Genomic DNA, 15,064 nt, shown 5'->3' on the forward strand with positions numbered 1-15,064 from the left:
TAAAAAAGTATATATATATATATATATATATATATATATATATATATATATATATATATATATATATATATATATATATAATCAACTAATTGATTTCTTTATATTTAAATAAGAATTTGGGATAGTAACAAGACATTTTGAGATACATTACTTGAAATTTTCAGACATAGTGGGAATTCTGACATAATAACTCAAAACTCTGAGGCATATAACTTAAAAATTTGAGATAACCTGAAATCTGAGGACAATAACCTGCAATTTTGATATAGTAATAATTTAAAATTTTGACTTAGCTTCTTGTGGTTTTTTTCCTGGGCCATTTGTAAACTATAACCTGTTTTGTTTCTTCATGTATTTCTGTAAAATATAAATCTGCTTGCAAATCTGTTCGTACATCTTCTTAGTAGACGATCTTCAGCGATTCCCTCGTCATTTGTCACGTGACTGACATGTTTACATCCAGGTTCTTCTCGTTTAACTTCCGGAACTGCGCAGTAGGAGTCAGCTGACAGTTGTGGTCAAGCAACCAGTGAAACATCTCAGCTGAAGAGACCCTGAACGGAGGAGGGGGGGAAAGCCTCTTTTTTGTCTCCAGAACCGTAACGGCCGCGGAGAAACGGACAGCCGTTACCTCCTTAGATACCCGGCCACGTCTTCCCGCCTTCCACGCAATGAGTATCAGCGCTCCGAGAGGCCTGGCCAGCTCGGGGCAAAAGCCCATCACGGAGATTCTCCACCCGCTGTCCGCCGCCGAGGAGCCGCTCTCCCCCGGGCCAGATGTCACCGTCAGCGGTGGAAGGGATAAGGTAGGATCTGATGGGGCTTCACCGACGGTGGGGGATGGAAAGAGGACGCTTACCCAAACAAAACCCCTCTTTGATTAAAGTGTTTTACGGCTGACGCCAGTGTTTATCATTCCCCCTGTTAATAAGTAGGAGAAAACCGATGCAAGTTTAAAGAGGAAACTGTGGAAAACACTCATTTCTGTTTGCATTTGAGGTTTTAGAGCATATGGCTGAACCCTCTGAGTCTGCCACTAAATCAGTGCTGAAACAGCAAATTCACCTAGTTTGGATATCTTGCCCAAATTAATCGACACAAACTCGCAAGTAAAACCGTATTTAAGATGGATTATGTGTGTACGTGGGCATGGCATCCATCTCAACCCCGGTGAGCTGAGTAAACAAAGTTGGGCCATCCAAGCATATCACATGGCTTTTATTCTCCCTGCTTCTGCTGCTGCTGTGTTTACTGTAGTAACAACTGTAGCAACCACTTTGATACTGAGGTTAATTATTGCCTACAGGAGATGCTGTAATACTGCCAGTATGAAGCTTCTTGGCATCATTATGGTTGTGGCTTTTCCTTGTACATGATTACCCAGGCCAAATGGGTCTGGCTCCTGTCAAACCATTTGTCCAGTCATTTTAACAAAATGGAAATGCCACAGGCTCCAGAGCAGGTCTAATATCATTCTATTTAGATAAGAGATCTTATTTTTCTTAGGATCTGGTGTATAATGTTAAACACCGAAATTGCATGCCTAAGGGTGCTTTTAGTTCCTTAAAGAAGCTGTAGGAAACAAACACCACAATAACCCATTAAGCATACTGCAGCTCAAGTGGTCTGAGTGGGAACTAATCAAAAGGGAACTGGACTCCTGCACCTCCCTTGCTGTCTGTTTTCAGGCTTCATAAACTCTGGTCAATGATGGAAGACTTTGGACAATCACAGGCTGTTTCAGACCAGATCAGGTGAACAGTACAAAGAGCAAAAAAGTGCAAAGGAAGTAGAATTCACTCAGGTAGAGTGGACAAACGCAAATGTGATGAGTCAAAGGTTCGATCCCAAAGTCTGTGGGGGAGATGGACGCCCAATCTTGAAAAATACACAAACATCCACGGCAAAAAAATTTAAGGGTGGGCAGGTGAGCAATAACACATCATATGTATAAAAAGATAATGACAGATGGAGGCTTTCTTTTATGATTAAAAATCCCAATTGCATCTGTCGGTGTGTGTACCGATGCAACAGATTTATCTAATAGGCGTGTGCCCATGTTGGTCTGTAGGGAGGGGTATGAAAGTGGTGCTAGATTGGATCAGTCACATAAAAATTGAAGTGCACATTTTCTTTATTACTGATTTTGATGTTCATTTGATTATTTTGAGGTCTGGGCTGTTGATAGGACAAAGCAAGGATTTACATTGTGTCACTTTGAGGTCTGAGAGAGAGTATGAAAGTGGTTGCATGAGCAAATTTAGCAAGTTCACAAGTGGCACAATTGCAGGCATTGGGACAGCAAAACAACTGATCACAGCAGCATAGGTCCTACTTGCTGCAGCTTTAACCTGCAAAAACAGGCACAGGTAGTTTGTGTTAACATAAACATGTATAATTTTTTTAAGTTGGCAAGTTCATATTTTAGGCGTGACCATAAGTGTTTAAAATATGCAAACATGTCCATAACAAAAAAAAGCTCAGGTGGAAATATTACATTGATGATGGTGAGGGTTAAATTCCATTCGGTGCTTGGTGACTCACTGACATGCTGTCGTGGCACTTGATGTATTTAGTAACACCTGTGCTCTAAATATCTGCTGATTGGCCACAATGCCGGGACTGGTTGTCACAAACATCTGTCAGCTCTGCCGTGTCTGTTAGACACATACAGTTTTCTTATTTTCCTCCTCACTGTCAGTGCGTACTGGACTCTCCTGTTGCTTATTAACATCAGCCCAATGCAATTATCTCAACTGTGATTACCAAAGCAGGTTAGCACCAAAGTGTTTAAAAAAAAAGAGAGAATTTACAGCATCAGCGCCCGTGTGTGTGTTTCCTGTGTGCACAGCAATGAGTGAAAGCAGTGTGAAGAAACTGTGTGGACAAACTGAGGGAAAGCACTTCTTTTGACAGCGATTGAAGTAGAAATTTATCCACAGACCCTCTTTTTCTTTTTTTCTTTTTCTTTTTAAAGAAAAGGTAATTGTGCTTGAACATGAGCCTCTCACACAACGAAAGTAGTTCCTTTTCTCATGTGATGCCATAGAAGACTCTGACAGCCGCTGAGATTTGTCACCAGAAGTTCACAGAAAATCAAATGTTACATTACAAGTCCTCATTCCAGCGGTCCATAATAAAACTGTTTGTGTTATGTTGTTTCCTGCTAACAAAAATGATCCTTTGTGCAGTTTTTGGTTGCACCACTGATATTTTCACCCCTTATTTACATGTTTCTAGACAAGAATCAGAACAGAATTGGGGGAAAAGGCTTTTAGATACGCTGCCCCTGCTTCCTGGATCTGAATCTGGAGAAGGAACTGAAAGTATCAGAATTGGTTACCTTGGGGGAGTTTAAGTCCATCTTAAAGGAACGAGAGAATAACTCTTTTACTCAATGTGATTGTTTTTAATGTCGCTCTTAATTTGATCTGTTATTGTATATTTTTCACATGTTTGTATGGGATATTGTATTTGTTTTAAGTGTTATATACTTATGTGGTACATGTATTTTGACTTTTGTTGCCATGATGCCAGGTCTCTCTTGGAAATGAGATTTTTTTTACCTGGATAAATAAAGGACTAATAAATAAAAATAAAAGAATACATGCGTTTTCCTGCAATATGCATCCAAAAGTGCTCAACAAAAAGATAATAGAACAGCATTAAAATCTTCTCAACTTCAATTCCATGCCAGTACAGCTTTAATAATTCATGATCAATTTTCTCCCAACATACAGTGCGGGATATTGGCCCAGTGCACTCCTGAGACTGCACCTCTACTGTTAGCAGCACCTCTTAGTTAGTCTTCTAAACTATTATTTCTTAAGTAAGGCCCTTGGAAAGCAGTGACTTTTATATATTTACTTGGAAGATAAGATAAAAAAAAATTCTCAGTATTTCATGCCAGAGCTGTTTGTTTCCCTCCCATTATCCATCATTCAGTTAGGACAGTGTAGGAGATGTAGGATGTTTGCACGGGCCTAACAAGAGCGCCATTGACAGAGAGGGGAAAAAAAACTGCAGTGGCAGCATCGGGATCTGTGTTTTACTCTTTGTTTGCAGAGTGCAGCATCTGTATTTTGGTGTCATGATGTTGTGGTTATCTGTTCACATGCAGGAAGTGGGGCTGACCAACGGGACGCCGGTTGAGACGCCGAGTCCGGCTTCTGCGTCCGTGCTGTTCAACAGGCTGCAGCTGGACGACGACTTGGACTCAGATGGCAGGGACCCCTACGCCGACACAGAAACCCACGACCTTTTCGTCACTGTCGACGACCCAAAGAAACACGTCTCCACCATGGAGACCTACATCACTTACAGAGTCTCCACCAAGGTCTGCTACAGGCTGGTGTCATGATAATGTGAACAAACTCTGTTTTATTTTATAGAAAATAATTGCTTAATTAAACTTTTATTTAGTGTTTTCTTGTATTTTTTTTTTCCTTTTTTCTTCGACCTGCATTTAATGATGGCGCAGAGCTTTAATGCAGCTGCTGGAGGTTCTGAAAAATCCTGTGCTGTAGTGTTAAAATGAATATTTAATTAGAAAAACATACCAGTGAGGAAGGTGTAAGTTAAAGATACTCTGTGGTGTTTTTGACTTGCAGTGCATTGTTTTTATGACTGTGTAGCAGTGCAGCAGCACAGGTAGGGAAGCTACCTAACAAGGATGTAAACAGAGGAAAATACACTTGACACATTTGTATGGGCTTTGTCCACAGAGCACTTTAACAACTTAAGATGTGTAGATAGGAATCAGGCTTTTCTTGATGAAGCTGTGAAAGGTTACATGGTGACAGCTCATAGACTCTTATATATTGCAGTGGGTGTATTTTGTCTGTTTAATCACTGAGCCCCCTTTTTTTTTTTCTAAATTCAGTTTTCACATCTCTTAATTTCTGCTGTTTTAAGATATGTTTTAAGAGATTGCTGTTGTTAACCTCCAGTTTAAAGCCACAGACACACTGATGTTTTATCTCAAAAATACTGTGATGTAGAAATGTACATTAGTTATAGTTGCCAGCTTTTGTCACAGGAGCAGCAGCAGGCAAGAGAATGTTGCCACCTCCAGACAAAGAGAGAAATGGATGCTGGAGCAGAAATCACGTGTTAAATCTGTTAAATCTACACTTTTATGTGTATATGAGTTTTTTGTTTGTAAAGCTGTTGTTATTGCATTGTCCATTGTTAGAAAGGCATGGACACCAAATTCTGAACCCACAGTGAAACAAAGGGACAATTATGTGACAGATTGCCTGGTGCAATTTATTTTGCGGGTTTCGCGAGAAGGAGGGTAAGCCCGAAAATAAAAATCTAGAAAAATATTTGATATATGAGGCTAAAATTTCACAATGTATGTATGTCCACATTTTAAAACCATAAAGGTTTCAAGTAAATCAGAGGTGGTTGTGCAGAAAATGTTTAAATAATTTATTTGAGATGGAATGAACCGGTTAGACCTGAATTTGCTTGTGTCCTGATAAAACGGGTCGTTTCAGATACATGAACCTTTCCTGGAAAATGATATTCCGCAAGGGAGATTCTGTAACTTGTGTTTAGCGGGTGGATCCTCTGTTTTTTGTTTTTTGTTTTATTTTTCTTCAGCGCTTAATGACATAAACCGATTCAGTGGGGAGACATGTCCAAGCAACCTTTGACCCTTGATGTTCAGAGAGACAGGAAGTGCATTTTTGTGTGTGTACACATGCACTGCCTAGTGTGAATACTAAATGATTTTCCCATTTCTTTCTTTCTAAATTAACTTAAACTGTTACAAAATAACTCACAAACGGTGTAAAATTTACTCGGCCACAAAAGGCTGCGTTCATGGACCTGTTTGACTTTACCACCTTGTCACATGCTGGATTTTTCTAGCTCTTTCTTCCTTTTTTTTATATGAAGAATTTCATTTAGAAATGTTTGTGTGTGTTCTTCCTCAGACAACACGGATAGAGTTTGACCTGCCGGACTACTCTGTTCGGCGGCGCTATCAGGACTTTGACTGGCTGAGGACCAAGCTGGAGGACAGCCAGCCGACCCACCTCATCCCAGTAGGTTACACGAGCTTTGTTGCAACCAGCTGTGCCACTTGCCAATTAGAAACCTCTCACGCTCTCTTTTGCACTCCGGTCTTGTCCCCGCTCTGCCGTCGTCCTCCCATCTCCAGCCGTTACCAGAGAAGTTTGTGATGAAGGGCGTGGTCGATCGTTTTTCCGAGGAGTTTGTGGAGACGAGGATGAAGGCCCTGGACAAGTTCCTGAAACGAGTTGCAGACCACCCCGTCCTCTCCTTCAACCCTCATCTAAATGCTTTCCTGTCTGCCAAGGTGAGATGGGGGTCTCCCATGAAGAAAAGCAGTCCCACTAATATATGAATATAGGTCAAAAAGAAAGGAAAATCATGAGTGCTGTTGCGTGATAAATGAAAATTCAAAAGGCTCAACCTCAGCTGTAAGCTTTCAGAAAAATATAAAACCACAAAATTTAGACCTCTTATTTCCTTGCTTAAAATGTCTTTAAGCAAAGTTTTTGTTGCTCTCTTTAAGACGAAAGACCTTCAAATGGTCTTAATCGCCACCAATACTCGATCTCCACTGAGAAGAGGAGAGGAGACACGATTACCATCATATTTTCTTTACTGTCTAACCTTTTGAAACTTATGTGGCTGCCTATTTATATCAAGATCATGCTGTTGCTCGCAGGACCTCAACAAACGTCAGGGTCTGGCCCTGCTATCCAAAGTGGGTGAGTCTGTGAAGAACGTGGCTGGAGGCTACAAGCTGCGAGTGCGACCTCCTGAGTTCTGCGCCATGGGAGAGTACCTGGACACCTTTAACCAGAAACTGGGAACCATCGACCGGATCGCTCAGAGGATCCTCAAAGAGCAATCAGGTAAGGGGCCGAGGAAATATTATTTAAGCATGATAATTCTTCCTCCTTCATCTATTTTCCAGAGAAGTCTGAGCACAGATGCTCTTACATGGCTTTCATCAGTCACCTGCCCAGCTTTTCTGGAGAGAATCTGAGGTGTTTGTAGGCTAGCCAGGGAGACATAACCTATTCAGAGTGTCCTGGCTGGCCAGTGGTCTTCTCTTAGCTGGACATGCCTGAAATACCTCATGTAGGAGGCGTAGGAGGCTCGTATCATCATCAAAAGTCCCCGACACCTTTGCTGTTACATATGGTGAACTGTTTATCTATTTTTTTCCATTCTAAATTAAACCCACAAAAGGAGAAATAATTATGCTGAATCATAAAAAAAAAAGAAGAAGCTAAAAACCAGAAGAGAAGCTTTCGTTTGTATAGGATGTTTTTATTTTACCAAATATATTAAACTCCATGCTGACCCTTAGATGTATAAAGCACTATGGCTGGATAAAGAGTTAAATTCTCTAGAGTTGCTTACCCCATTCGTGTATTTTAGGCACACGCAGGAAGCAGCCAAATTCATATGGTGCTGTGCTCTTTGCAGCGTAGCCTCAGTGACTATAGAGGAGCTATTTGTATGTTTACCACTGTGCTTGTGGTTACAGATGAACTTCATCGAGGCTACTTCTTCCAAATGTGTATTTTAGGCACCAGCAAGCAACGAGTGCATATAGTGCATTGGAGCTTGCTCTTTATATTACGTTTCTTGGCCATTTTGCTGGTAGCATTTTGTAGCATCGGCGTTTGAATTTCATGTGCGATCGTCCAGTCTGTACCGGGGACACAAGCAATGAGTTTTAGGATGAGTTGATATGCAGTATTGACTGTGGAGTGTGTTTGTTTGAAGAGGAATCCACAGACCTTTGGGCCTTGTGGTTGATAACTGCAGGCCTAACTCATGCATGAAAAGTGACTGTGTAAATAACTGCCACCAGCCACGTGAAGTGCTGCTCGGCACCATCTGTTCAAGTTGTAGACCAGTGGCTGTCCGCGGCGGCCTTGTTAGAGGAGATAAGATGGAAACTGATGACTGTAAATAATAAAGACCTGTGAGGTGATGGAGTGTAATCCAATCCAATTTTTTTTATAAAGCACTTTAAAATACCCAGCACAAGACCAAAGTGCTGTACAGAAAATAAGTTAAAAACAATAGTGTAAAAAAAAAAACTATGCTTGTGGCTTTGCTGTGATTTATTTCCCAGCACTAGTACTCTGCAGTAACTCTGACTTTAAGAAGTCAGATCTGACCTAACCAACTCTTTCACCCCATCTCTCGACTAGAGTATCTAACTGAGCTACGCGAGTATGGTACAGTCTATGCCAGTTGGGCGGGGTCAGAGGAGGAGCTGCAGCGCCCTCTGGAGGGCGTGGCTGGCTGTGTGACGACGTGCTGCGGCGCGCTGGAGGACATGAGCGAGAACATGGGCCAGGACTTTCTACCCGTGCTCAGAGAATACATTCTCTACATCGAATCAATGAAGGTAGGGAGTTGGTGGCACTAAAAACGTGTAACGTCTGCTTGATGTGTCAAGAAAAGGGAACAAAATAAAGTGTTCTAATTTCTGCTAATTAGTCCCCGGGTGTAGGTTAAACAAAAATTTAGCGTTAACTGTTTAGAATTTTTTGGACATTTTATACTAACTCATAGTAATTAATTGGCTGATGATAACATTCATGGCCAGATGAGGCCTGTTCTCTTGTTATTTCATGACAGATAAAAGATCAACATGAAGTCCAAAGAGATATGCAAGTGAAAAAAGCGATTGTTAGGCTGAAAAGACAAAGCGTGGTTACACTCTGGAGCACGAGGACCAGATTAGTATTGGCCAAAAAACTTCTTTGCATAGATGAACCGTTTACCAGAATGATGGGATGATGGGAAGTGAAACAAAAACAGCTCCTGACCTGGAGCATACAACATCATCTGTTATGGCTGCCTGTGAAACCAGGGCACTAATGTGTATTGATGCTGCTGATAGACGAGCAGGGTGAATTGGGAGTCATACAGGGCCGTACACTCAGCAAAATGGGGCAGAACTGATCAGACAGTGTTTAACAGTACAAATGGATAATGACGCAAAGCAAAACAACCAGGGGGTTTCTCAAGGCAAAGAAAGGGAATGTTTTTAAAAGTCAACCTGATGTCACTCCAGAGCGTGCTTTTCAGTTACTGAAGGTAAAAAACCCACTGAAGGATAAAATAAAGGCCTGGAAGGGAAACACAGCTTTTTGTGATGTCCATAGGTTCTACACTTTGGGTGGTCATTGACTGCAAAAGGGTTTCATGACAATCCTCATAAAATGATGTTAGCTTGTCCAGTTAGTTTTGAGCCTGTGGAGATGTGGGGTCTGTGTATAAACATAGCAATATTCCTCAACAGTTATTTTGTTAAACCAGAATTAAAGCAGAACATCTGCACTTCAACCACATCTCGACTGTGCAGGCAGAGAGAGGCAAAACTACAAAAACCGTGTCATTGTCTCAAACCTAGTGACAAAAAGAAGCAAACTTATGTGAAATTAAAATATTTTTGCCTGTTTCTTTCCAAACTAAAAAGAAAAAAAGATGTCTGGTTTGCTGAGCTAAAATTAGCAGAGGAAAGTTCTACTGAAGTTTTCCACTGTAAACACATTTATAGGTTTTGGATGGAAAAGAGTGGAAACGGCAGTTCTGCTCGGTTCGCAGGCACAAGCTTAAAAATGTGTAATGTTTAACCGTGGATTAGTTTCATTTATTTATAGCGGAGAACATAAGGAAGATACGCGGGGGCAGAAATTTACCCAGAACAGCATAAAGTGCGAGTCCTTCTGCCTGCACACAGTCGAGCAGCGACTGCTTTCATCACCTTTGAACCTGAATAGAGGAAGTATGGTGTGAGATTCTGCATGTGTCATGTCCTGTCCTCGCCAAGCTCCTGATTCAGCATCTCTGTCTCAGTTTAACAGTTTGCACATGTTGTCTTTCTTATAAAATACTTCGGACAGTGTCACATTAAGGGTGCAAAATAAAACGTATGACCTTCTCTGTCTGTTTACAGAATGTTTTAAGGAAGCGAGACCAGAGCCAAGCGGAGTACGAAGGCCGTCTAGAAGCAGCCGTATTGCGCAAACAAGAGGACAGAACGCCCGTGAGCCTTCCCCTTCCTTTCATCTGAATCTGCCGTTTCTGCATTTGTCACTTCTGGGAGCGTCTTTACTTTTCACTGGCATTCTTAGAATTGAAAACTTAATAAATTACAAGTTAAGAGATCATTCTTCAGGTGACCAGGTTAGATTTGTCGGATGTTAAATAAAGTTGTTCATTTTTATCTTTTGCCCATACAAACATCACAGGATTTAATACACACCCCATCCCCACCAACGCTCCTGCACCGCTCGAGCGGCGATGTTGTTTGTGATTCTTGTCCTGTAAATTAGTCCTGTATTATGTCCCCTATGGCTCCTGTAGCTGATGTTGTTTGTGTTATACCAGATACCAGCGGAGGTAGAGAAATGCCAGGACAAAATGGAGTGTTTCAACGCTGACCTGAAGGCAGACTGGGAGCGCTGGCAGAGCAACAAGAGACAAGACTTCAAGCAGCTTCTCACCGGCATGGCCGACAAAAACGTCACCCATTATGAAAAGGTACGCCTGTGTAATTTCTGTAAAAACACTCCAGCTTTTAGCCTCAGGCAGCACACGAGCTGTTCTTAAAGGTCACCGGAGACACTCCCACTGATACCAGTGTTTCCAGTTTTATAGTGGCATAAAGACTGAAAACAGTGGAGCAGTTAGGGAGACGCTAAATGATGTGCAGCCGTCAGGGGGGGGGAGGGTCAACAGATGACAAGAAGACAAACACTAACCTCTCTCCAAAGTGATCCCATCTATTCATGCGTACAGAGTCTGCACTTAATTTAAGATATAAAAAACAGGTTCATTTTTTCAGTTTCTTATTATTTGAGTTTAAAAAAAAGCTTATGTAGACTAGAGAAATATTATTTAATGATGCGAGCACAACTCAGTATTACTATAAATGAACTTTAACTGTTGGTCGCCGTCGTTGCACTGATTACGCACAACTCTCACCTTGTTTTTGGTTTTCTCTACGTGGAAAACGCACATGCTTAGGATGAGCAGGCGTGCAGTCAGTCCACATAATTACCTCCTGTCCCGTTTTCTTGACTACAACTGTAGGATGTCATGAGGCCTAGGAAAGGTGTGAAAGACTTGCTAACAATATAATGATCTCAAGAAGACGGACTACAAATTCTCATCTTGTTTCTTTCATGTGCTTTAATTACAAAGGTTGTTTATTTGTTCTTCTCATGATCTCATGATCTTGTGTATGTTTATTTTTCAATGCATAAAAATAACAAACAGTATTTAGTTTGTTAGCCTTATCCTCCCTGAAATTTCTCTGAAACTGTTCAAGCGCATTCGCTCATTAGCCCGTAGAGACTGTTTTGTACTCATGTGTGAGTGCTAGAGCCATCTGACTTTTTTTTATTATCTGGTAGATCCTCAGCAGCCTCTGTGGCAGATGTGTGGAATCACTGTACAGATTTCTGAGCTCTCACTGTGAAAACATGACTTTTACAAACATAAATCTTTCAGAGCAGCCTCAGAACTCACCTAAATAATTCCAATCTTTCCCTTTTACCTCATTCTTTCCCCACGTCGGCCGACTCTTCGTCCTTCTCCGCCCTGCGCAGTGCCAGGCAGCGTGGGAGTCGCTCATAACTCTCCTCCAGGACAAACAGACTGAAGACAAAACGAGTGAGACGAACTGAAACATCTCTCTATCTCTTTCTCTCCGTCTCTCCACACACACTCTCTCGTTCATGCCACGGAAAAAGACCAACAGGGCAGCAGGTTTACCTGCTGGACTCGGGGCCCCTGTTCTCCTGTGAGATGATTGTATGAGGGGAGTCGTCTCCCTCTAAGATTTTGGTCCGCTAAGGAGGAAACATACGGTGCATTCGAGGACAGCTAGGAAAAGAGGAGAAACCTACTATGTATAGTTTTTGTTTCTTTTTTGACTTTTTCTACTTTATATTTCGAGTTAACAGTCGGTTGCCAACGCTGCTTTGTATTTATTTAACCGCAGTCTCTTACTCAACGCTCTCCCATTTTCATACTGAGAAAACTGTTCATGAAGGTGTTGCTGCTGTGTGGGTCTATGAAGTATCTTAGGTTTGTTTCAGATGTGTTCAAAACATCCTCAAGATGTTTTTGTTTTTTTTTTCTTTGTCCTGCCAGGTTGTAAAAGCCTCTGGGAAATACGACAGTGAATGAACAGGAATTTACTCTCTTGTACTCAAAGCACCACACCTGTTGTTTTTTGTTGTTTTTTACTCTATACTTTTACCAAAGGTCACAAACTTCACCCCTGTCGTTCCTGCACCTGTTATTAAAAATAACCCACAAAAATCAGGTGGTATGTGAAAAATGTTCAAGTGGGACCTCTGCGTGTTTTCCCTAAGGGACACTTTAGTATGTCTTGGTTTTTGTTTTTGTTTTTTGCTACAAACCCTCACAGATAAATGGAGATAAACAGTGTTCAGCGATGACGATGAAGGTGCCTACAGAAGAAAACAAGGTCTTGCCATCTATAAATCACCATTTTGGGCTATAATCTCTGGTCTCACTAACTCAAACTTATGAGAAAATAACTTGAAATTTTGAGATTATAACTCAGATTTTTAAGTTACAGGTAGCAAAAAGTTTTTTGTTTTTTTTTTTTGTTTGTTTTTTTAAGTGATGGCAACAAGCTTCTATGGGCGTCTGAGCTGAACGCTGAGGTTTGTCTGAGAGGTCACTTTGTGGAAGGTGGAGTTTTTAAGAGAACAGCGGCTCCACCTTGTGGCCAAGCTGTTAATAGTTTTCTCCCATGCTTTTGAAATGAGGGGGAAGTGAAGAAGTGAGCTACCTCTTTTGGCTTCTCTTGATATCGTCTTTCTCTCACCATTCCCATTTATACCCTTCCTCTTCTTCTTTAAGCAAAGACTTACCTCAGTTGGTGACGTTAACGGTGCATTTGGTTCATAATAATAAGGTAAAGGCTCCAGTGGTAAGAAGACGTAAATGTTTTACCATTGGATTTTTTTTTTTTAAATTAACTTATTATTATTTCCTTGCCTAAGTGATAAAACCCTGCACTGAAGCATGCATAACCATCCCTAAGAAAGCCATGAATCCTGAATATAAGGTGTCAGTGTGTTCATGCTGCTGGCTTACAGAGGAACTAAAACCTCTGGGGCTAGTGGAAAAATCCCTGCTGTGTCATGTTAAGAGTGAGACATTGCAAAAAACAAACAAACAAAAAACGACACCCTGAGCGATGCAACACATTACTTTAAATTCTTAAATTGCCTGTTTTAACCAAACGGGCTGAGACTGAGGTACTGAACAGCATGGAAACCCTCTGCGGTGCAGCTCTGTTAGCAATCTGCTCAGCTGTGACTCATGGGATAATGAGGTGGAGCCCTGTATGTGAGGCACACTTTTTGCATCACACTCCTTTATTATTTTCCAACTCCTGAATGGGAAAAATCCCCTCACTGCAATCATAATATTTAAAACTTTCTGATTTACTGCCAACACAGGAAAGCTTATTCTGCTTTCCTTTTACTCTGAAAGTAGCTAAAACCTGACCAATGACGCCCAGGCAGACTCAGTCATGTGACATTTCCACAGTCACCACGTTTTGTCCTCCTGTTGGTTAAGAGTTTCTCCTTCACTGACAGGATTTCCAGACTAGAGCTGCTTTCAGATTTTGTTACAATCAAGTAAAGTAGCCGTCACATTACTGAGCCTGCGCCTCCATGCAACCAAATGCAAGCGCTGCAGCATCCTGACGAGGCGTCTGCAGCTGCCAGTGAACTGGGTTTATTTTGTTCTCTCTCTTTTTTTATTGTCCTTATCTACTTTTGCCTTTCACATTTTACCCTTAAGCTTTAAAAGAGTGAAGCAGCTACTCTGTAACTAGTAGAAGTCAACAATGTGAATAAAAAGTATCTTTATGGACGGAGGCAGCTGCAGTGGAGCGGCCTATGGATGCACCAGGGCTAAAAGGGAAAATCCAAAGATTTACTACGATCATTTTTGCCCATACTGTTGTCCTATAATAACTCCATTGCATTTGAATAGCTCAAACCTTAGAGTTTGACTGTAAAGTTCTAGTAGTAGTCCACTAGTAGTGCTATTGAGCAGTATTTGTAGCTGCTCCCACATTGATTGTACTCATACAAACACATCAGGTGCCAGCTTTTATCAATTAAAGGGATCATACATCTGTTTATACTAAAGAAAACCCCAGATCGGTTTAAAAACATTAAATGTTTGCTTGTAGCTAAAACTCACTGAACCCTGAGTGCAGTTTGAGAAGTAACTGGATGAAATGTAGCATAAATATTACAAAAAAAACTAAAACAAATAAATATAATAAAGCTTGAAAAACACATTTCCTGTTCTGTTTAAGGTATAACATTGGTATCTGCTGAGGATTGTGAGTTGTTGTTGTTACTTGATTTCTTATCATTAGGCACTGGTGCATCTGTAGAGCATCGCTTTGGTGTAAATGAAGTAATTGACATGTGAGACACACATTTATGAAACTGGAGGGCATCTTTGGGATTTATATGAGTGCATAAAGATTTAAAAGGGATTAGAGATGTGCACGAACAGTGTAAACCTGCCACAACCAAAACAGATTTACTTTTGATGCACATTAAACCTCCAACAATAGCTCTGTTTAGTGTGATCAATGTTCTCTATTAGCCAGTGCCCTAGTATTATTATTATTATTATTATTATTATTATTATTATACTACATGTGCCTGCTGAATTGTTTTGCACTAAATATGTAGCTCAAGGCCCTGGCAGAAACTTCTGCTGGGGAAAAAAATTGTTTTTCTTTCTAATTTAATTTGCTGAAAAATTGAAAACAAACTGGTCTAAAGTCAGTTGAGACACATTCAAAAAATGCTGTATATGAAGCTGATTCAGGTTAAATCCTTCAAACAGGGACGTCTGTTATGAGCCTGTTGGAGGGGAGAGTTTTCATTCAAATATTTCCAGGCCAAACATCCTCCACCCCCAATGCCTCACTCTTCCTCTCATCGTCCCGGCAGCGTGGATTCGCACATGAAGA

General features: G+C 41.0%; 1 protein-coding gene across 1 annotated transcript in view; it reads left to right on the plus strand.

The window, feature by feature from the left end:
• Positions 1–476: 476 nt before the first annotated feature.
• Positions 477–15,064, plus strand: part of snx30 (sorting nexin family member 30) — a 14,877-nt gene continuing 289 nt past the window's right edge. The window contains exons 1-9 of the mRNA XM_082542059.1: positions 477–806; positions 4,121–4,336; positions 5,943–6,053; positions 6,170–6,328; positions 6,704–6,893; positions 8,211–8,410; positions 9,968–10,057; positions 10,402–10,554; positions 11,625–15,064. The exon at positions 11,625–15,064 is cut by the window's right edge and continues 289 nt beyond it. Of these exons, the coding sequence (XP_082398185.1) occupies positions 672–806; positions 4,121–4,336; positions 5,943–6,053; positions 6,170–6,328; positions 6,704–6,893; positions 8,211–8,410; positions 9,968–10,057; positions 10,402–10,554; positions 11,625–11,702 (1,332 nt within the window). The 5' untranslated portion in view covers positions 477–671 and the 3' untranslated portion in view covers positions 11,703–15,064. The remainder of the gene's footprint in view (positions 807–4,120; positions 4,337–5,942; positions 6,054–6,169; positions 6,329–6,703; positions 6,894–8,210; positions 8,411–9,967; positions 10,058–10,401; positions 10,555–11,624) is intronic.

Source organism: Aulonocara stuartgranti (assembly GCF_965226115.1).
Source record: "Aulonocara stuartgranti genome assembly, chromosome: 7".
Taxonomy (NCBI): domain Eukaryota; kingdom Metazoa; phylum Chordata; class Actinopteri; order Cichliformes; family Cichlidae; genus Aulonocara; species Aulonocara stuartgranti.